The sequence below is a fragment of the Sitodiplosis mosellana genome, unplaced genomic scaffold (assembly GCF_009176505.1).
Source record: "Sitodiplosis mosellana isolate CC-2019 unplaced genomic scaffold, AAFC_SMos_1.0 Smas_scaffold_6150, whole genome shotgun sequence".
In the NCBI taxonomy this organism is placed as follows: domain Eukaryota; kingdom Metazoa; phylum Arthropoda; class Insecta; order Diptera; family Cecidomyiidae; genus Sitodiplosis; species Sitodiplosis mosellana.
Window position 1 is genome coordinate 4542473 of NW_022601391.1, and position 21384 is coordinate 4563856.

General features: G+C 34.1%; 4 protein-coding genes across 8 annotated transcripts in view; 2 read left to right on the top strand and 2 right to left on the bottom strand.

The window, feature by feature from the left end:
- Nucleotides 1-21242, bottom strand: part of LOC129574076 (zinc finger Ran-binding domain-containing protein 2) — a 103360-nt gene extending 82118 nt beyond the window's left edge. Inside the window, exons 1-6 of one of the 4 annotated variants that reach the window (XM_055455458.1) lie at nucleotides 20725-21242; nucleotides 20459-20602; nucleotides 19489-19595; nucleotides 19246-19408; nucleotides 18964-19146; nucleotides 16346-18747 (exon numbers count right to left, since the gene is read on the bottom strand). In XM_055455458.1, the coding sequence (XP_055311433.1) occupies nucleotides 18591-18747; nucleotides 18964-19146; nucleotides 19246-19408; nucleotides 19489-19595; nucleotides 20459-20602; nucleotides 20725-20810 (840 nt within the window). In that variant the 5' untranslated portion in view covers nucleotides 20811-21242 and the 3' untranslated portion in view covers nucleotides 16346-18590. Of the gene's footprint in view, nucleotides 1-16345; nucleotides 18748-18963; nucleotides 19150-19245; nucleotides 19409-19488; nucleotides 19596-20458; nucleotides 20603-20724 lie in introns of those variants that run through there. The other 3 variants (XM_055455457.1, XM_055455460.1, XM_055455459.1) reach the window with 3 other exon arrangements.
- On the bottom strand, nucleotides 2981-7483 carry LOC129574075 (ADP-ribosylation factor-like protein 4A). The gene is made up of 6 exons (XM_055455456.1): nucleotides 6604-7483; nucleotides 4930-5180; nucleotides 4648-4767; nucleotides 4470-4567; nucleotides 4133-4235; nucleotides 2981-4052 (listed from the first exon to the last, which is right to left on the bottom strand). The coding sequence occupies exons 2-6, from the start codon at nucleotides 4984-4986 to the stop codon at nucleotides 3576-3578; spliced, it is 855 nt and encodes a 284-aa protein (XP_055311431.1). The 5' UTR covers nucleotides 4987-5180; nucleotides 6604-7483; the 3' UTR covers nucleotides 2981-3575.
- On the top strand, nucleotides 8064-9626 carry LOC129574074 (probable cytosolic iron-sulfur protein assembly protein Ciao1). Its single transcript, XM_055455455.1, has 3 exons — nucleotides 8064-8481; nucleotides 8559-9262; nucleotides 9329-9626. The coding sequence occupies exons 1-3, from the start codon at nucleotides 8390-8392 to the stop codon at nucleotides 9541-9543; spliced, it is 1011 nt and encodes a 336-aa protein (XP_055311430.1). The 5' UTR covers nucleotides 8064-8389; the 3' UTR covers nucleotides 9544-9626.
- LOC129574073 (uncharacterized) lies at nucleotides 9764-16883 on the top strand. Of its 2 annotated transcripts, XM_055455454.1 has the most exons (7): nucleotides 9764-10242; nucleotides 10323-10408; nucleotides 12695-12753; nucleotides 12836-12946; nucleotides 13007-13223; nucleotides 13718-14326; nucleotides 14415-16883. In XM_055455454.1, exons 2-7 carry the CDS (start codon nucleotides 10377-10379, stop codon nucleotides 15106-15108), a joined length of 1722 nt encoding a protein of 573 aa, XP_055311429.1. In that variant the 5' UTR covers nucleotides 9764-10242; nucleotides 10323-10376; the 3' UTR covers nucleotides 15109-16883. The 2 variants fall into 2 exon arrangements, with proteins under 2 accessions (XP_055311429.1, XP_055311428.1); XM_055455453.1 differs by having other exon boundaries at nucleotides 9764-10408.
- Nucleotides 21243-21384: the final 142 nt, after the last annotated feature.

Sequence of the window (21384 nt, forward strand, 5' to 3'; positions counted from 1 at the left end):
ACAATCATGACCATAATTATTTACTTTTTACTAATCGGTTGAAATGGATACACCGTAATATCGAGTGACATTAAATGAATACGAAAAATAATAGATATATATCCGAAAAAAGCGACTAAATAAAGGGGGTAAATAGTTTTATTGAAATAGGTTTATAGGCAATCAACAATATAGAACAGGCAGCAATAAATTTAATGAAATACACATTTTAACTGACGATCGATTTATTTGGCTACAATGTTCATGCCCCACAGATACAGTATCTCTTTCTGTCCCACCATAATTTTATTATTCCCATTAAAAATGTGATATTTTCGGACGATCAATCTGTTCCTCTTTATTTTATTTTTTGAAACCATTCAATATATCTATCACCAATATTTAAAAAAGACCCAGTAAGTGAAGATACTAATTTGATCCGATTAAAACTGTTCACAGACATCAGATCATTTGTTGTAAAATTATGTGTAAAAGTATTTTTAGCCATGGAAAAAAACAGAAAAAATGGAAGTTCTTACATAAATAGATGATTTGAAGCTACGAAAAGTCATTTATATTGAACATTTTTCGGTTCTTCTAACTTTTATCGATCGATTTCCATTGAAAATAAAAAATAAAAACAATATCTACCAGTCGAACTCAAAATTAAAAAAGAAAAACACATGTGAAACCCTGTCTCGAAGTTTTGAAATTTATAAAATGAATGGATATGTTCTTTTGCACGGATTTAAAATAGTAGTGCCCTGAAGCAATTTTATAAGTACTTTGTAAAAAAAAGCATATAATGTTTACATTTCCAATTTATCACATCAATTTCATTTCACCACTTCCCACATAGACTTCAAACATATGCTGGAAGATGTGTCAATCACATCAATCAATCATACAAATAATTTTGCACACTGCCATGTTCCATGTGTGACAATGTGTTTTTATCAGTTCGTGGCAGATAAATCACTTGGCGCACTACACGCTGAACTACTGATGCAGTACATTGAGCCATGAATTGACAACGTTTATAGATTTCAACTATGAACTTAAAAAACGTCGTTAATATGGTGTAATTGACACATATGTATGTTGAATCATCATTTACAAGAAAGAAAAATTTCTAACCACAACATTCAAAAATGATCTACATGTATGTATGATCTACCGAAAAACTAATGTTATTGTGTCTAGTTTTCCCTGGTATGTGCTCCTTTTGTTTTTGAAAAGAGTGTGTTCTTTTTATCAGTAGAATACCGAATTAGTTTATTTTGCCTTCATTAAAAAACCGAGGATGCGTTAATATGCGTCATTAGTAACGTATTTGCTTAACTGGGTGAAGTAAAATACCGTCGTATACCCTTGCGTGAGGTATTGAACAAATGTAAGCATGCACCGAAGATCCCATGATTCTGTCAGTATTATTTTGTTGTTGCATTTGATAAGTTTGCATTACCACCGCTTTTATGTGCGCATATGTACATGATGCTGACTGACTGTTTGCAATCTTCGGCAAAAATGTAACGCAGTGGGAAACGTCGTTCACGCGTCCACATTCACATCTACCGCATGTAAACTGCGATCCATTTCTGATTAAAACTGAACACATACTCATAACTACTGTCACAAAATGTATTTGCAAACAAATTTTTACTGATTTTATTGGAGGAACAATGTAGATTGTAAGTGATATGTAAGTTTCCCCGAACCTCAAAAATGGCAAGAAGAGTTGATGGAGGGTAGCTAAACAATTGATAATAAGTGGTGGAAAAAGCTACGATATAAATATACTGTAATACTGTAAATTTTGAAAAAGAGAACACTAAATGGAACTGCATTATATTTGGAACACATATGAATTAACATGGGTAACTATAAAGTTAACGCAAATTGTAAGAAATCATTGAGTGGGCGATATTGAAATTTTAAAAATATTATTCCCCTGTTGATCGGATTATTAAAATGTCAGTATTTTGCTTTTGTGGCAACAATTTGCCGCACTCTTTTGTTGAAATTCACCCTCTACCATCTCTATATATCTCTCTCTCGTTTTTTTTTTAATTTTAGTCCGTAATCATGTAAATCATTTACAATTAAGTTTTCTAATAGTAATCATAATATGAACTAATATAAAACACACCATATTGCATTACGCATTAACTAAATTATAAAAAAAACCTAGAAAACTACGACGGTCTACACATACTACGAATAAATTCTTGAAAAACTTATTAAGATTAAACAAATGATCTTAAGTATTGTGGTGTTATAATGATAGAAAAGAGGGAAGAATAAAAAAAAACAATAAACGAACTGAACAACTGAAAAAATAGAAAAAAGAAATTAAAACTAGAAATTAATTACAAACAATGATGGAAGAGTATGTATACAAGCTGGACTGGTTAGCTTTTGAATATTTTGAGTGTTTGATTGAATTCAAGCATGACAATTATATTTCAAATAAAAGATTCGGTCAAAAGTAAATGGAAGTAAATTCCCATTTTGAACGATTTCTATTAATAACCCATGACGGCACAGAATGCATGACAATTGGATTCCATTTTCAAACTCACAAAATATGCACAAACTAATCAGTCCCATACACCCATATATCCGATATAAATAATATATGATTATATTTTATTCAGTGTCTAAAAATAATATTAACGAGAAATATGTATAAATTTTAAATATGAAAAAAATCTTTCTTTCCTTGATTTAGTCTTTATTTGCTTCCTTTACAGTAAAAATGCCTTACTTCAAGTCCAATTGTTATATCTCTGATGCAAATGTTGCCATTGGTGATAAGGGTTCACAGATACCTTTAAATCGCATCCGATCAATTGAACTCAAAAATTATAACTACCTTGTGGTTGTTCAATCCACCATGGCAATTGTCATCTGTCATAAATAATTCTTCTGCTGGTGCCAATGTAGTTTCAGCGATATTCTGACTCTCATTCAACAATACGAAAAAAATGAATTGGTTGTATTGTGTGTTTTTCAAGTTAAAAATCTTTATTTATGATAACATATGGTGCGCCCTTTTGGGCTATCTGTGTCCAAAAGAAATAAAAATCAAGTTTTCTTGTTTTCCTTGTCTTAAACCGATAATTCATTTGACTGAGCCTCAGACGAATGTATGTAACGACATTTGTTAATTTTATTTACCACGGCGAACTTTTTTTTTCGTACATCACATCACAGAACTCGATTCAACAAACGAAAGCAAGTTAAAACTGAAATAAAAAAACAATCAAAATACATCAAAAGTTGATAGATATTCTCTTAGGTAATTAGTTTTATCTTTTAAATCACGCCAGTACTTGAAACATTCGCTATTTACAAAAATGACAACATAATAATATAACTGATAACAATCTCGTAAGTAATTATGATGGATAATCGTCGTATCTATTCTCTATTTAGGAAAAAAAAGAAAACGTATTTCACTTAATTCTCTAACACTTGTTTGGCTTTACACAAATCGATGAAGGTACGGATGTACCGATGTTCGGTTCAATTTAAATTTGCCTTTGGTCAAAACTGAAATTGACACAAGCAAAAGACCCTTATACATTGTTATTTCAGCATCGCTTCTTTTTGTGTGCTTTATTGAGTTTTCTTTTTTTGAGAATCATTTCGTGGAGCGCCTCTAAACCTTCTTGCAAACCATCGCCAGTTATTGCGCAAGCGGGTTGAATATACCAGCCCTTAAATGATGTTGCATTCGATGTGCTTGATGAGGACGTAGATGATATCGTCGACGAGGCATGATGAGGCGATGCAGAACTTGATGTTGACGTTGATGTGTGCGGTGGTGGTGTGCTTGAACAGTTCGATGAAACATCCGTGCCTTTACTATCGAGACTATTTAGTCGAGTATCCACAGGCTTATGGGCAGTACTGATATTTGCCACCGGTAAAGTCGATGATGATTTTATCATTTGCGGCGAGATCGCTGAAAAGGATAGTTCATGCAGACCAAGCAATTTCTCTAATTCTTTTGGTTCTTTGGCTCCAGGCAGATCTTGTTTGTTGGCGAATATCAAAATGGGCACACCCTGGAAATGTTTTGTATTTTTTTGTGTGATGAAAATGTCAAAAAAGTGTTTTAATTTTCAAAAATGTGTTTCAATCTTACATGATTCTCTGAACACTTTGCCGTCCGCATCAACTCCATTTTGGCTTCCTCCATACGTTCTACATCTACAGAATCGATTACAAAAATAATACCATCCGTGCACCTAAAATATAACAACAGTGAGCGTTATTATTATTTCTACAATTGAGTGGCTGGAAATAGACATCTGTATGAATAACTTGTGAATTGTGAATTAGCTAGAACAAATGTCTTCGATCCAATGGGATTTTCACGATAAAAATTCTAAATGATTAATTTTCTAATTACATAGTATGCTGATTTTGGGCATCGGCGGCAATAGAATATACAAATACATATATATTAATTTCCTACTAACCTTGTATAACTTCGCCATAGTGGCCGGAGTTTTTCCTGTCCACCAACATCCCAAACAAGAAATTGTACCCCTCTTGCTTTACCCAATGCTCCTCGTACCTAGTTACAACAAAAAACAGAGAAAGTCATACAATCGAAAATATTGACCATTCTAGTCAAAAAGCCAATTTTTCACACACCTTTTCGCAATTAAATCCAATTGTTGTCACTGTGTTCAAATATTGATCTAATTTAAGACGATATAATGCAGTTGTCTTCCCGGCTGAATCCAAACCAAGCATCGCTATATGCAGTGTCCCCTAATTTTAGGAAGAAAAAGAAGAAGAAGAAGAAGAAGAAGAAAAGGAATACAATCATGAAATTGACATTTCGACTTGAAGCTGTGATAAGTTGAATTAATTATTTTTTTGATCGGTCGATGTTTGCATACAGTGAATTGAGTGGAAATTACAAAAACTTACATGTGTTGATGGTAATGATTCTAAAATAGTTCCATTTTTCCCCATTGTTGCACCCATTTTTCAATTGAAATCTAATTGGATTTTGACGAATCCGGTTTTCCAGTTTTTACATAAATCTTCTAAACGTGTTCTATTCGAATCATATAAAACTCGAATTTTTCAAAAATGTGTCGATCGTCGAACGGTCTGATCGAATACATCGAGTGTCATCTTAGAAGTTGCTTTCTTTTCAGAACAGATTTCAATGGTAACTAAAAACATTACAATGAAAAACGAATTAACAGATTGGTGTTGATAACAAATTAATTCAGAAATTGTTAATGCAACTTGATACTACTCCATATAGAGCGGTATTTCGGGCTAAACATTACAACTTTCAACAGAAAATGTACATCTCAACATCAGTCACAAGACACTGTTCATACGGGAATCTGAACAGAGTGGGTAAAAAGTGCGCTACAAAATTGCAATTATATCAACAGAGACAGTTCAAAAACGAACAGCGAAAGACGGGACGACATAAATGAATATATGAATAAATATCAAAGCAAGTAGTTTCTGATCTCAACGCGATCTCTTCTATGAAGTATCCGCATATACGGCTCACATACGACGCTCAACCTAACAGTCCGCTCTCTTGTGCATTATCGCATATAATAAAATCTTGAAGTTAACAGCTTATAAAATGGAGAAAACCGCTAGAGAAAGCAAATCAATATTAAATAATGTTTGCCGTAAGATTCTGGCCAACTGGCGGTTTGCTTCTTAATTCAAATGCTCGTATATCGGTCATTGCATTGTACAATGACCAATTTTACAATGAAATCCATATAGGAATATCATATTATCGCACTGAATTGGCGCACTCAAGAGCGTCTGCAAAGCAACATTATTTAATTATTTAGAAGAAAGGAAATTAATAGCAATACACTGCTGGGAAAGTATTAAAAGGAATGCGCAGATAATGGAAATTGTGAAAAACAATTCTTTAAAAAAAAACCATGCTATTGATTTTAATAGAAAAAATGTCTTATTGAACGATTTGAGTCTCAAACTCTGAGGTTGAACATTCAACGTCTCCATATTTCTTTCTGTCATTTTTACTCCATGAAACATTGCAGCAATTGAAACTTGATGTGGTTATTATGTGCAGGGAATTTGGATGATTTTTTTAAATAGAAATCCGCGTAAATTTTCAATAAAACCAATTGATGCATTGACTATAGTCAAATTGGAACAACCTAACAATATATATATAAATATACAGCCAATTTCAGTCTCTGATTTCGTGTAGAGGAAAATACAAAATTTTGCTAAAACAGTTTCGAAGTCAAATGATTGTCACTGTTATCATTGAACTACTTATTAGTCTAGAGTAGTCTACGGCAATAAATGAAGTTAATTTGGCACTGTGATAAAAACGATAATACTATTTTGATAGAGTAAAATTGTATACAAATTTAACCGATGAAAATCGATAATTTATGTAAGTGCTGAACAGCATAGATACTCAAAAGAAATGCATGTAACCAATAGCGTATGGTTTTTCAATAATAATTCGACGAAATCAATTTTTGTCATGAACTGGTTTTCACTGCGTATTTTTACGTATACTTTTTTTTTACTTATGCGAAGGTTTGTTTATGTACTTATTCAATTTTCAGCATTTCTTACCTGTATCGTAATTTGGACTGCCAGACGAACAAAACCAAAAGTATTGACTATAAGAAAATGTTTATTTTTTCTGTAGCTGGAAGGAAACAATTGATTCCTCTCTTTTCGGTACGAATAATAGAAACTAATAGTTTTTTTTGTGTTCTACATCTAGAAGTATTTCGTGTCATTTTTTGGAAACAATAAACCTATGCAAAATGTTTATACGCTTGCATGCAGGAGCATTTTTTCACACAGAAAAAGGGCTACAATTTTGATCAGCCATCAACTATACAACACATCATTGCGTACATTACTTCAACAAATAGCAGTTTCACTTATGAAATTTTGTCACTTTTTTTCATTCCTATAAATTTTGTCAATTTTTCATACACAAGTTGCACAATTTTCGGATGCTTTATATTGCATTTGTTGAAGCACACCAACAAAAATTTAGTTCACTGTTTTAGGGATATTTTCAATAAATCGTATAGTTACATTAATAAACAACAGCAACAGCAACAACCACAATAATAAAATCCCAAATGAATTTTATGTTTCGATTCGAATTAACAAATTGCTTCGTATGCGTTTTTACTTGGTCTACCACTTTGGATGGTTTTTATTTTCATTTTTATAATGTTTATGTATTTGAAATGTATCTGACATACACACGACGACGTCTGAGTTTTAGTGTATGCTTGTATGAGTGTGATTTTCGGATTTCTCGTTTTGACCCGAGTTTTGTTCACTCTTATTGGTCGCACCGATTTTTTTTTCAACAGCATTCAAAAAGACCCATATTACACACGGCAAACTGTTCTGCACATTCACACAAAAACACATACACACACACACACACACACACACACATGTGTGAGCCACTTAATGAATGAAGCAAAGAAGACAGACCAAAAGAGAGATACTCACAAGAAATTGGGTGTATATATATGTGATGTAAGCCCTATGTTTTGTAGTATTTTGTGTAACGCATGCGTACAATCAGTCTACTCATACATTCTCATTTCCTTTTTCATTTATGGGCTGGCGGTGAAATTTTCAAATGATTTTCTCCCTGAACTTAAATAGTTCCCATATGAATTTGCTCATTCTCAACGAGATTTTCCTAGCCCAAACGATAATTTATAAACTTTTTTTATGGCATTTACATGAAGTATAGAAAAGATTTTTTTTCTTGAGTCAACTGCATTCAAATGATAAATCCCATTAAATTTCTAGATTTAAGAACATTTACGCAAACTCGCTACATTTGAATCGTGAATGTCCTATACTTATACTGTTTTCCAATCGTACTCATGTTGTTGTGTATGTACACTCGAATGAAATTCGTAAGTAGCGAATTAATGTTTGGTTTTGTCTTCATTCATTTTGTCAAGTGTTACCACATGATATTTGCTTGACAGCAATAACGTACTGTAATGCACACAATCCATATAGCTCCATAGTGGTTATTTCGAAACAATAACGGACACATCAGTACTTCGCTACGATTTGAAGACAATTAGCTTTATCTTCACTTGAATCTGTCATGTGAAAACCTAACCTCGAATATTTTGACAGTTCCGAGACTGGCCTGTATATTAGTTATTGTTGTTTTTTTCCCTATTTCATTTCATATTTATTACGATTTCGAATATGATATCGACTATCGAATAGTAGTCGCACTTGCATTTGAAATAGATGTAGCATAGATCAAACGGGAGAGTGTGAAGTGGAAAGAAATTACTGCAAATTAAATAGATTCGTTTTCATAAGATTGTTTACACGTTGGATTTTGTTTTACAAAATGCCCAAACTAGAAGTACTTCAAGTGTTGAGTGGACACAAAGGTCGTGTATGGGGTGCTACCTGGAATCCTCTGAACACAGCGATTGCAACGTAGGAATTATCTGTATTGATTTGCTTTTCGCTTCAAATATATATTCACTTTCTTATTCTCTTGTTTGGTGTTTCAGATGCGGTGAAGACAAAACCATTCGTATTTGGTCACAAGACAATAATAGTAAGTGGGTGACAAAGACTATACTTTCTGATGGTCATTCTCGGACGATACGCAGTGTTGCATGGTCATGGAATGGTAATTTGTTGGCTTCAGCTAGCTTCGATGCGACAACTGCCATTTGGGATAAGAAATCTGGTGAATTTGAATGCAGTGCCACTTTAGAAGGTCATGAGAACGAAGTGAAAAGTGCCTCTTGGTCCCGTTCGGGTAATCTACTAGCTACCTGTAGTCGTGACAAATCCGTTTGGATTTGGGAGGTGATTGGTGATGATGAATTCGAATGTGCAGCCGTTTTAAATGCGCATACTCAGGATGTGAAGAAGGTTGAATGGCATCCAGAATTGGAGATTTTAGCTTCAGCAAGTTATGATAACACAATCAAACTGTATATTGAGGATCCAGCCGATAATGATTGGTCATGTTTAGACACGCTGAGTGGACACACATCGACCGTATGGAGCATATCGTTTGATAAGAGCGGCAAACGTTTGGCATCTTGTAGTGACGATCGCACGGTACGTATCTGGCAAGCATATGAACCTGGAAATGAAGAGGGAATCGCAACGCCGGATAACGCAACTGTTTGGAAATGTGTTTGCATTTTATCTGGTTACCATACGCGTAGCGTGTACGACATTAGCTGGTGCAAACTAACAGGTTCGATATTTTAAAAACAAAAATTATGTGAATTAACTTATAACTTCATATGAATTGAACATGCAGGTCTTATCGCAACAGCATGCGGTGACGACATGATTAGAATTTTCAAGGAATCGGATGGATCCGATAAGAACCAGCCAAATTTCGAATTGCTTTTGTCCGTCCATCGGGCACATACACAAGATGTCAATACAGTTGCGTGGTGTCCACACACAGCCGGGCTTCTATTATCTACAAGTGACGACGGTGAGGTCAAAGTATGGAAATTCAGCGAATAGTTCACACATTAGACTATGGAGTTAGGAGGAAAATCATTTTATTTTTCTGTTTTAAAATAAATCGTTACCATAAGAAAATGTAACTATTTTCGTTAAAAAATTTTATTTCTTGCCCAACCTGCGAGACTTCTGTGTATTTTGAACAGAAATGCCTGGATATTAATACAACACATTCTCATCAAATATATGTTAGAGAATGTATTTCTCCATTGTATTCTATCCGGAAAAATCGACCCTATGAAGGAAATTTCGTATTTGGCCCAGGTGTTTGGATAATAAATAGTGAAACGGTTTCACTGTTACATATTGACAATAGCTCGATGTCAGCAACAAGAATATATCGTGTAATTCATACTAACAGCAAAAAAAATCCGTAGTAATGTTGCACGCGATAAACTTTTTTTCATTCATCTATCTCTCACCTTGATCGAGCTTTCAGTCTTTCGCTCGTGCCTTACATGTCATTCCTAGTATTTGGTGTAAGTTCAGTCGAAATTGGAGTGTCTACCGGTCAGGATTACTTTTTGTAGCACCGCCGCAGTAGGACGACATCGCGTATTTGTGATAACACACTGTGAACTCTATCACAGTGGGTTGCTTAAGTTTGCAACAATTTTGTGCAAATTTTTACAAAATAATAAATTGTTGTATTTTTAAACTGGAATTTCAATTTTTATTCAATTAGTTCATTGAAAATGGGTTTGTTTTCTTACAATTAGTCTCAATTTTTACATCTTCATTCAAAATATGTGAATCCAAAATTTAATGAACAAATTTAGCAAATTCTTCTATCACAAATATACAATACTGCCAAAGTCATCGAATCTAGTGCCATGGACTGGACAAATTCAAATGAATTTAAAAGGTAAATATTTATTTGTGTAACAAACCAAAATACAATTATAAAATTCATTATGTATAAATGCATGCGGCTAGAACTGATTAGATTATTGGAGTAGAGAATAGTAATAGCAATAATAAGGGCGTGAAATTTTTATGGGGCACAGAGCTTCTAAAGCAGGATACGAGAAGTCAAATTACCACTCGCCTTGGAAAGCGTGTGTAACTATGTGAAAAAATTTACCCATACGCACACCCAAATTTGAAAATGATTACCTTTTTTGAGTCCATATTTCTTTCTTTGAAGTGATTTACACTAGATAGAATCGATTTTCAAAAGTAAGGATCAAATCACTCATAATCAACGGCGAAATTCCCCCCGAAATGAAAAAAATTGAAATTTGAAAATACTCCTCTTTGGACGACGAACCTTCAGAAGCTCTGATGAAGCACTGATGAAGCACTATGTTGGAATCGAATGAATTAGCGAAAAAAAACAAAACAGCGACTTGTCAAGGTTACTTATTAATTTCACGTGCTTTTGGATGACCTCGGTCGCGCTTTACCATCAAGGTAAAATTCGTGTACTGACCTGTGGCACTTCACTCCTTCGTGCATTATGAATTAATTAGATATTTTGTAATTTCAGATTTTTTTCCGTTCAATCAAATTGTCTAGTTATCCCTTTTAATATGTCTTCTTCTATCGTGTGCGTGCTGGTTTCACCATGCAAATTATCCATGAGAATCTTTTATGTTCGATAATATTAATCTTATACTTAACTAACACAGTATTTAAATGCAGTGTATTAATTGGATAAAACAGTGGAGGTGAATTACTAAAAATGCTGGATTGAGCAGCATGGGGGCAAAAGAAAGGAAATACTATTTTTTTGGTCATTTACGAAAATTGGGTCAATGTTTCAAGTGCAACAGTTCAATAGTCTGGCGTTTTGTGCTTTATGCTCAAGCCAGCTTACTATTTCGTTACGATTATCATGTTTCTGTGTTCATTTCTGTATGACGCATGTGGATATGGCAGTTGGTTGCTATATTCCATGGTCAACGGTCATATATATACGAACAGAATCTAATACATATATTTGTATACGACAACAAAAGCATGGGGTTAGGTTGTTTGAATATTCAATCTCCTCAACATAGCTTTTATCGTTGATCAGTGGCAATGAGAGTATGCTAGCTAAATTCTTAAGCTATCTAATTTATTTTATGTGCATACTTAATTGAGTAACGCGTAATCATCAGCCTCAACTTGGAAATCATTATCGGACAGAATTAATTTTCTTCATTGGATGATAGCAGTCATAGATATAGCTCAATAGCAATTACATTGCTATGCAATCCAAACCCATTATTTGTCCTTCATATGAAAGAAAATATAAAAGTTTCAACAAAATTCTGATGAATAAAATCGGCCAATAGCACAATGCTATTTTGAAAATTTAAAGATTTTCTAAAACATTATTAGTTTTTGTTTAAGTTCGAAGTTCTTTCTTCCTCATAAATATTGTTAGCGTTGCGATATTTGGGACTAGCTGAACACATTTCAACACAACATTCGGTGAAATATTTAAACATTCAACTTGTTTCCATTTGAAATTGATACATTCCGTTGCACCAGGCCAGTTTAATTCACAGCAATTTTTCTTTTCAAACGTATTCGTGGCCTTAGACATTATTCATGGTAACCAATATTTCATAACGATTTTCAAGGTTCACGTGAACAATTTGGTATAAAAGATGCTCCACTTTCACATTAAAACTATCAATTATTTATTAAACGAAACGGTTTTCACTGATACATTTCCAAAGTTTTGTCACTGTATGTGATGTGACACCCATAGGTGTAGTTAGTATAAACTTTCAATTTAGCTTGCACTTCGAATGCATTAGCATGCATTTTCTGATTCCTACCTGATAGTGGTTGAACAAACTGGCTATTTTTCGCATTTTATATTACGTAAGTTGGATTTTACGCTTTGCACCAAAAACTTTTGTTGAACTATGTGTTTGAAGTAATGTGAAAATGAATGTTTTATCGTTCGAAAAGTGAAAATACCAATCATTTATCTGAAACTAGTTTAGTAGTAACAGCAGTATAGTTTTTTTTTTAAACTGAGCACTTGCTGCAATCTCGTCGAAAGGATTTGAAAAAGGGTAGGTTTTTGTTATGATGGGTTTGAGATACCATGTAAATCAAATCAATGTGAATCGCGTAGTTATGTTGATTGAAACAAACATTTGCGTTGCCAGTGGAAATTTATTAACCTCTCTTTTCATGCAATATTTAGGAAAACCCATTGGAAACGAGGCCGATTCGAGAAATCCACCTCTGAACCAAATCTTTCAGGTAATTATGCATGCATATTGTTTTCAATTAAATGAATTATCTTCGTTCAGAAGAAAAAATAAAAACCATTTTGTAATTGCAGCCCATTTCACACCTAGATTTCCCGATAATCTAGCGCATCTTCTGCATGAATATGTAACGGTCGATGAGCTGAAATTTTATCGCAAAAAACGACCACAAAACATTGACGATGGTACTTTCATACACTAGTGATTGAGTAGAGTAACTTGATTAATTTAATTTTTTTTTGAAGAATTTCATAGCAAAGACAGCATTTGTCTATACGACAAAAATCAGCCGATAATCCCATTCGCCTCTCTAAAGTCCGAGTACACAAAAAGATTTGGAAAACTATACAGTCCAAGAAGCAGATCCGTTCCAAATAAAATTAATTTGAACGCCACAACCAAAGAACTACTAGAAGCATTGCAGGATGATTTTAGTGATTTAAATTCCGAAGATTCTCGAAGGTAAAACTTAAGTTCATTGTAAAATATTTCAATGAACACCAGTTATCATGAGTGTACAAAATATAAATTGAAGCCCGATTTTATGAATAACAACATTTTCCGCATTAAATGTCATTCACGTCAACAAATTAATTGAACCTTTAACAGACAAAAATTAATGGCCAATTTTTGTCGAAAGCCCCTGGTTCATAGAAATGAATTCATGAACAATCGCTTCCATGAAAAACCACCACCGAACTACACCGTTCGTAGTGCCATTTTTCTCAGATGTAATTGTAGTTTTTATTGCTTTCGGAACTTTGTTCCGTTCAACGCATATGCAATGATGAGAGCGAATAGAGTTTGAATGACTCCTTATTTTTCAACAAACCAAGTTGATGGTGTTACGGAGTTTGGGCCATATGCGAACGGTGTTTTGGCAACCACCAATATTAGCTGAAGAGCTGGATTTTATGCAAATGAAAACAATATTTTTATTATTTAAATTAAATTAGAGGTAAGTCGGGCGGTGAAACAGAAAATGAAGGCGTAGAAGTTGTAAAATCGACCAAAGAATCAAACGCTGCTGAACGTCCAAGGGAAACGCATCCAACGCAAACGTTCAAGGTTCAAGGTGAATTCTCTTATTCACCAGATAATTTCCGGGGAGAATTCAAGGGAACATCAGTGATGGAGCGTTCGGAATCAGCATCCAATCCCCAATCAAGCAAAATTAAATTTTATGGAAATTTCTTTGGTAGACCCGAATACAATGACAGTTTCAAAGTATATAACCATTTTACAAAAAGTGCACCAATCAAAGCAAAAGACCAATTATGCGTAAACAGGGCAATTATTACACCGAATATTTCACCATTATCCGAGTACACAGACCAATTTAAAGAACTAAGTTTACACAGGTCAAACCAATTAAAAATCTCGAAACAGTTAAGTAATGTAAGAATGCGCAACAACCTAATGATTGGGCATTCAGATCAGCATGTATTTCCCGAGTATTTCGAAAGTTATAAGAATCCACACATTCAAAAACTGCCCGAACGTGCAAAAGCGCGTTCTCCCATCCTCGAAATGACCGGCAGCATGGATTATCGCCCAGAATATAAGTAAGATTCATTCATACACAGAAACCACTTTGCAGATGAAAAAGAAAAAGAAAATGAAAAAGCAATTATTCAATAATTTATTTTCTAGAGTTAAATTTACTGAGTTCCCTCGACGAAGGCCAGTCACACATAGACCCGAATCAAATTTGGATTTTCTCGAAAGGTCACGAAAATCATCACCCGTCAGACAACCAGCTATCACCACAAAATATAATCCACAACTGAATGTTGCCATTGTTGAGCCATCCCAAAATTTGCATGAACCGCCAAAGATAAATCAGGACCCATTTTATTTATGTCAACCAGAAGTTCGAAAAGCCCGACACGAAATGCTGATTAAAAAACGACCAGCATCATCACGACAAATTATTGCGAGCGCCAGAAGTAATGGTCATACCTTTACAACAAATGAAGATGAGGAAAATCGAAGCTATAATGAACGAAGTCGAATTATTAGATCACCAGTTAAACCACCTATAAATGTTACAATCGAAAATTTTGATGAAGAAGACACAAAGACGAAAACGACTATTCACAATGAAAATCCCGTGAAATATGGTCGACGAGCTCCTATTCAAATGGCTGAAAATGTGCAAGCCAAACGTAATCTCAGTAAAATCATCGAGGGAAACTATGAATATGCAACAAAAAAGAAATCCTTGTCCTCGTCCATAATAAACGGAAACACCATGAACACTCAGAGTGTGGAATCTCCCTCATTTGTGATTCTCAAAGATCCAATCAAGCAGAACAAATGGATGCAGTCATCTTGGTATTTATAAGTTACTGGATATAGATTTATAATTATAGAATTGTTATTCTAAATGGTGATCATTGAACGGTAGCATGAACCTGAGAAAAGATTTAAAATAAAACGCAGAGATTTCATACATTCCTTGCAGCTACGCCATTGATGTTGTTATTAGTTTACAATATTTCGGTTAGCTACAACTTTGCATTGACAATGCAAATGAAATAGCCGTTTTGTTTTTGTGTTACTTGTAAACCGTGTATCCACCATCTCTTTCGATGGAAGTTCAGAACCTTATACATGCGTCTTGTTTACTCCCTGTCGCCATAGCTTAACTCATTGCGCAAGATAGTTCTTTTGGAGGTTTTGCTTGTAAAGAGAGAGAGAGAGAGAAAGAGAGAGAGAGAGAGAGAGAGAGAGAGGGGGGGGGGGGGAGAAACTGGCCCATTTAAAAATACATGGGCAAAATACATTTTAAATAGGACTCATATTTAAAAGTATATTGCGAATAGTATGAGAGTGCAGATATTTTTTTAAAATAATACTTGGAATAAATTTCGTTTGAATTAAATATAAAAATGAAATAAAGACTTGGGATGTACTGGAGAAATAGAGATTTTTTTTATGACAATTGATAGTTTAATGTCTTAATTCTGATAAAAATTCATTCACACAACTTAAAATATGCATGCTGCGAAAATGAAAATTTCAAATATGGTTTATATACAGGATTATAACACAGGATTATATCGAGGATATCAACATTAACAGTATGAGCTTCAAGTAGGTAAAATGTATGTGAATATTGTTCAATATCACTGTCAAAATGTTCAAAGTTTTAATATTGGTGTTCCAGAAATTTACGATGAATTCACAAATATTCATGAATTCGATATTCTGGTTTTTTTTATTCCCACATTGGACAAACGCAGAACTGGCTTAAATGGATGGGCAAATATTCAAATCACAACTACCATAATTCAGATTTAGAGCTACTAGCTGCTACATTTTCTCATTTAGAACTACCGGCTATTTCGATCACTTTTCCAACTTCTTCATAGGGTTCAATTCCAGAATTTCCAATTCAAATATGACGCTTATTTGTTGTGATCGAGGGGCAAATCACTCTAAAGTAATTTGTAATAGAGAAAGTAATTTACGTGTAAAAATCTCGATTACTTTTGAAAAGTAATCGAGATTTTTACACGTAAATTACTATCTCGATTACTTTCTCTATTACAAATTACTTTAGAGTGATTCGCCCCTCGGTTGTGATTGCCATTTTAAAGAATCACAAATGTTACATCTGTACTAATAATAACAACCAATACATACAAAACGTTAAGTTCATGAATATTGGTCTGGACCAGCAAATATGACGATCGCCTAAATATAAATAAATTTACTCTGGCAGTGTTGATTACAAACTTCTCACCATTTGTATTTTTATTAAAAATGTTGTTTAATGTTTTTATTGAAGATCTATATTCACATTGAATTTACTGAAATGCAACACCACCGTTCATAAATGGGAACGACTCAGATGATAATGAATTAACTCTATTTATTTCACAAATAAGATATCATGATATAACATTTCAATAGAAATATGACACAATTCTATTATTGTTATTTTTACCGTGAAATAAGCTCTAAATGTGGATACGAACAGAATAATACCAGCGGATGCTGTGAAATAGCTGAGGATTCTTATCGTTTGTGCTTCCCCCGTTCACACCTCATGCATGTTATAATTATACAACCAATTTGATCTCAAATAAAAAGAATTACATTCGTAATCCCAAACTTTTCCGTACCGTTGTCCGTACTTTTAGTTTGTTTTGTGAATTTGTTTGAAATGAAGGCAGTTTTCACGTGAAAAATCGGTCATTTTAGTCGAAATTTGGACAATTTTGCATGGGAGGTACCTATAAATCGACTCCGATTGGCTCAGAAGGCTTCTGAAATTTCATTTTTTCGCGAAAAAATAAGATTTTGAAAGTTTCATGTCGATCGCATTGTCCAAAGCTTGGTTCTTAGTCATCAATTTTTGACAATGAAATTTCGACAAAAATTGAGGACCAAAAATCAAACTTGTGCAAATGCAATCAACATGAAACTACCAGAATCTAATTTTTTCTCCAAAAAATGAAACCTCAGAAAGTTTGAATCCAATCGAAGTTGATTTACACGTACCTCCCATACGAAATTGTCATTTTTTCGAGGTTTTTCTTGGGGCAAGTACCCCAGGATCAAATCGAAACCCATCTTCGAACTTAAACTATGTTTTTCGGATACAACACTTTTGGAATTTACAGATTTTGATTATCCCAATTACTTTTTGAGTTATCGTGTTAACAAACACCAACGACGACGACAACGACGACGACGACGACGACGACGACACACGAACGAAAAAATGTCTCAAAAAGTGGTATTCTACGCGTTTCATGAGTTTTTATGACGATCAAAACCAATTTTGCGGAAAAAAATTTTTGAACCAATTTCTATGCTTTCCCTTGACACGGTGTGTACGGAAAAGTAACAACACACATTGGCATAGATATTTAATATTAGACCAAGACTTTTAGTCTTGATTAGTTTTCTGTTGGTAATGGTAATGGTAGTACGTTATTCCGTAAATATAAAAATGTTGTTGTTGTTGTACTTCTTCAACATGAAACTTTCAGTTGCCAATATTCTTATGTTATAAATTATCCCGAGGAACATAAATAGACTGACAGAGATTTAAGTCACCCTCAATAAGAACGACAACATTGTCGTTCACATTGGTACACACCAAAAGACTTTCAGTGCCCGCTCAGCATGTGCACTGTGATAGTTTTAAGCTATGCTCTTTGGTTCGCCTTAAATTCACCTTACCACTTGTATTGTTTGCACAACAGAGAATTCGTTTTGGTGTCGAGAGTCACACACATTGAGGAATGGGGTGAGTCAGAACTGTATGAATGCTGTAAAATTTTGGTTTTTGCTGAAATCAATGTAAAGATTACCAATGGATCTAAGGCTCTTTGTATGGAAACTGACTGTTTTTGACACATCGACAACGTACAATTGTTCTGACCCACCCCGTTCTCAAATTTATGTGTCTCCCGACACTAAAACATATTCTCCAATACGCAATTTTCAGTTTTTAGAAACATTCAAGAATAAAAAATGTGGAAGGTGAACGTGCACTGAATCGATTCAAATCTCAACGCAAAATTTGCAACTGAGCGTATGTTCACTCATCTCCATTGGGTGACAAGGAAGCTTATTCATTTGTTTCGCACATTTTCGACGATCATTTGAACATTAACAATGACTTAAATATCATTTCGAAGATCCATTTAATAAAAAATAGAATCACCTGTCGCTTGTTTATTCGAATAAAAATAATTCAAACCATTTCATGGGGAGCCATAGTTGACGTGAAAACCAAATTTAAATCAATGAACGTCATGCAATTACTTTGGGTAACAATAATTGTTGTTCATCAATCTCAATTTTCCATTAAAGACGGTTTCGATTATGTCGATGTCGAGAGCTTGATCGACTGCGTGATCTGCTTTTCGAGCTACTGTGACGTCGAAGATGTCGATATCGTGATGAACGATCCGAAGAGTATGAACTGCTACTACTCGATGATTTGGAAGAAAATGATCGAGACCTGAAAGCATATTATAATAAATTAATAAAGAATTGGGCATCGATATTTTTTTCAAATGGAATGATGGGAAAAATGCCTAGGTTCTAATTTCTTAACCCGATTTTTTAGAGACACAGTTTGAGTTGTACGCCAGGAATCACTCAGGTCTGTGAAGACCCGCCACCAACACAAGTGTAGAGCATTACGCATTTGTTAACCTTTCATTCGTTTACTCACTTCGATCTTGATCTTCTAGATCTTTTCTTTTGATCTGATGACCCTTTTTCTGTATCAGTTTCACTATCGAATAGTTTATATTTTGATAGATCACCACCGTTGGAATCGTCATCGTCATCGTCATCGTCATCAGTATCTTCCTCACTTTCGTTGTCTTCTTGTTTTTCATTTTTCGGTCGTTTGCTGCTAATCCAAAATTCGAATTAAATAAAAGTAGAAATGTCGAATTATCATTTGTCTAGTTGTAAGTGGGCTTAGTACATGGAAATTTATTTCACTAACCTGCGACCACTTTCATTTCGACTGCTACTGGTTGAGTCGCCACGATGTGTCCTTTTTTCGTCGGGTTTCCTTTTCCGCCTCCCGAATTCATCATACTCATCGTCTGAATCTCGATGCTCTTTATATTCCACTACGCCACGATCATTATAGCCACCGCCATACCCTGTAATACGCCACATAAATTTAGAAAGCTCCAATCCATAAAATTTTTGAACAGATAATTTCAGACCTTGTTAGACTCACCAGTTCTTTCTTCAGCTTCAGACACTTTCGGTGCACTGCAAACATTGCAATTCTTTCGGCGTTGCCAGTTAACATTACTGCATCGACCACAAATCCAATCATCCGCACTGTTAACCATTAAAATAACAAAATTTATTGTGAGAATGTTTGGTCCAAAGCGACAAAAGTACGGCTGAGAGTTTATCTCTATATTATTGGCATTATTAAACTTCGTCCCTTTTGCACTAGCTAATATCCTATCTCGTTCGTTTATTAGTTGTTATTATTTCGAACAAGTATGTTAAATGTTAGTACCATTGCCTCAGCCATTAGTTCCCTACAAATTCACTAATTTGTCCGAAACGCATAGTTTTACTATCGCATAAAGTGGCTATCTACAATAAACAAGGTACACACGATGAAATGCTTTTCGAACAAATTTCATTTCACTTTTAATTAATATCGGACATTTTGTATAGCTTTTTGTCAGTATAGCGAAAATAAATTTGCGACCAACGAACGTGAGTGACTAAAATTCTTTTTTTTATTAGGTGTTGGATTTTTTTCTGGTCAAAATATCTCAGATCTGTGATGCAAATTGGTTGTGAACATTCAATTTAATAAAATCAATTATTTTTATGGTTATTTTGAGAAGTATTTTGTTGTGTAACCTATATGTCACACGGAAATATATTCAGTGGATTTTCATTCGTGCTAAAAAAAATCTCGAATTTAATGGTTGTGCACGATAGATTCGTTGAGTCATTAGATCCAAAAAAGCCGGCCTGTGACATCTCCGCTCCCTACTCCGAAATGATTGGAATTGATTGAATGTCGAAAACTACATTTGATAGTTCAGTCAAAATGCTCAAAAATAGTCTTCTACTATCGGCACCAATGTTTTTTTTGCACAATGATTGATGAATGATTCTTTTTAAATCAATTACCGACATCCATCGATTATAACATGAACAACATACACGATACTCACTTAAACAGACCACGCGATTTTTCAGCAGCTGCCTTTCCGATTTCAGTGCCATTCTTTTTCCGTCCACTTGAATCGTGTGAACGCTCTTTATCTCTTCCACATCGATTACATTGAGTGCGACGAGCAAAGTTAAGATTTTTACATCTGATTTCGTATCGATTGCGAATTACAGAATGTAGAAAATAATAGAAAATAAATAATCAACTATTTATGGTTTAAAAACTTGTTTAGCCTTTTTTTCAAAGCATCACATCAGATTTCCTTACTCGGTATTACTGCATATCCAGTCGCCGTTTACAATTTTCAGTGCACTTTTTACACTTTTGTTACCATCACCGTCTGAACTAGACATCCTTTGTTAGTTTCTTGATACCGCAGCTGTGAGCGAATTTAGAGGCGAGAAAATATTTGCACTATTCGTTTGAAACCAGATAAAATTTACCGGCTTGAACGGTAAGAACACAAAATATTCTACCAAAACCAATATTCATAGCAAAATTTTCATGGAATAAATATAGTGCGGATTTCGAGAATGCGCTGAACACTGAGATTCGACTATATTTGTTGACATTCAACACAAACATGGACATGAACATGTACACAAACACCGAACAGAATTGACAAATTGTCATACGGTAACACAAATACTCAAATGCAACGGAAAAAATCAGTACTCCCGAATTAAAATTATTATAAATAATTGTATTTGAAAAACTAAATGTTTTGGGCGCACAGTTACGTGTAAATTGAAAAATTATACAGTTTTTCAATTTTTTCCATGAATAAGGTAGACGTCTGGCGCTGAAATAACATAAAATACTTAAAATTATTCATACTAAAAACTAGTACTAAAAATGAGTACTTAAACGATGGAATCTATACACAATAATACTATGATGTCAAGAAAGTAGTAAACCAAAAATCTC

Coding starts and splice junctions, on each gene's coding strand:
- LOC129574075 (XM_055455456.1), bottom strand. CDS start 4,986: ATGGGTGCAACAATGGGGAAAAATGGAACTATTTTAGAATCATTACCA. Junction 4,768..4,929: donor AATCATTACCATCAACACAT/GTAAGTTTTTGT, acceptor TCCTAAAATTAG/GGGACACTGCATATAGCGAT. Junction 4,236..4,469: donor CTATGGCGAAGTTATACAAG/GTTAGTAGGAAA, acceptor GTTATATTTTAG/GTGCACGGATGGTATTATTT.
- LOC129574074 (XM_055455455.1), top strand. CDS start 8,390: ATGCCCAAACTAGAAGTACTTCAAGTGTTGAGTGGACACAAAGGTCGT. Junction 8,482..8,558: donor CTGAACACAGCGATTGCAAC/GTAGGAATTATC, acceptor TTGGTGTTTCAG/ATGCGGTGAAGACAAAACCA. Junction 9,263..9,328: donor TAGCTGGTGCAAACTAACAG/GTTCGATATTTT, acceptor TTGAACATGCAG/GTCTTATCGCAACAGCATGC.
- LOC129574073 (XM_055455453.1), top strand. CDS start 10,377: ATGGACTGGACAAATTCAAATGAATTTAAAAG. Junction 13,224..13,717: donor AATTCCGAAGATTCTCGAAG/GTAAAACTTAAG, acceptor AAATTAAATTAG/AGGTAAGTCGGGCGGTGAAA. Junction 14,327..14,414: donor GATTATCGCCCAGAATATAA/GTAAGATTCATT, acceptor TTTATTTTCTAG/AGTTAAATTTACTGAGTTCC.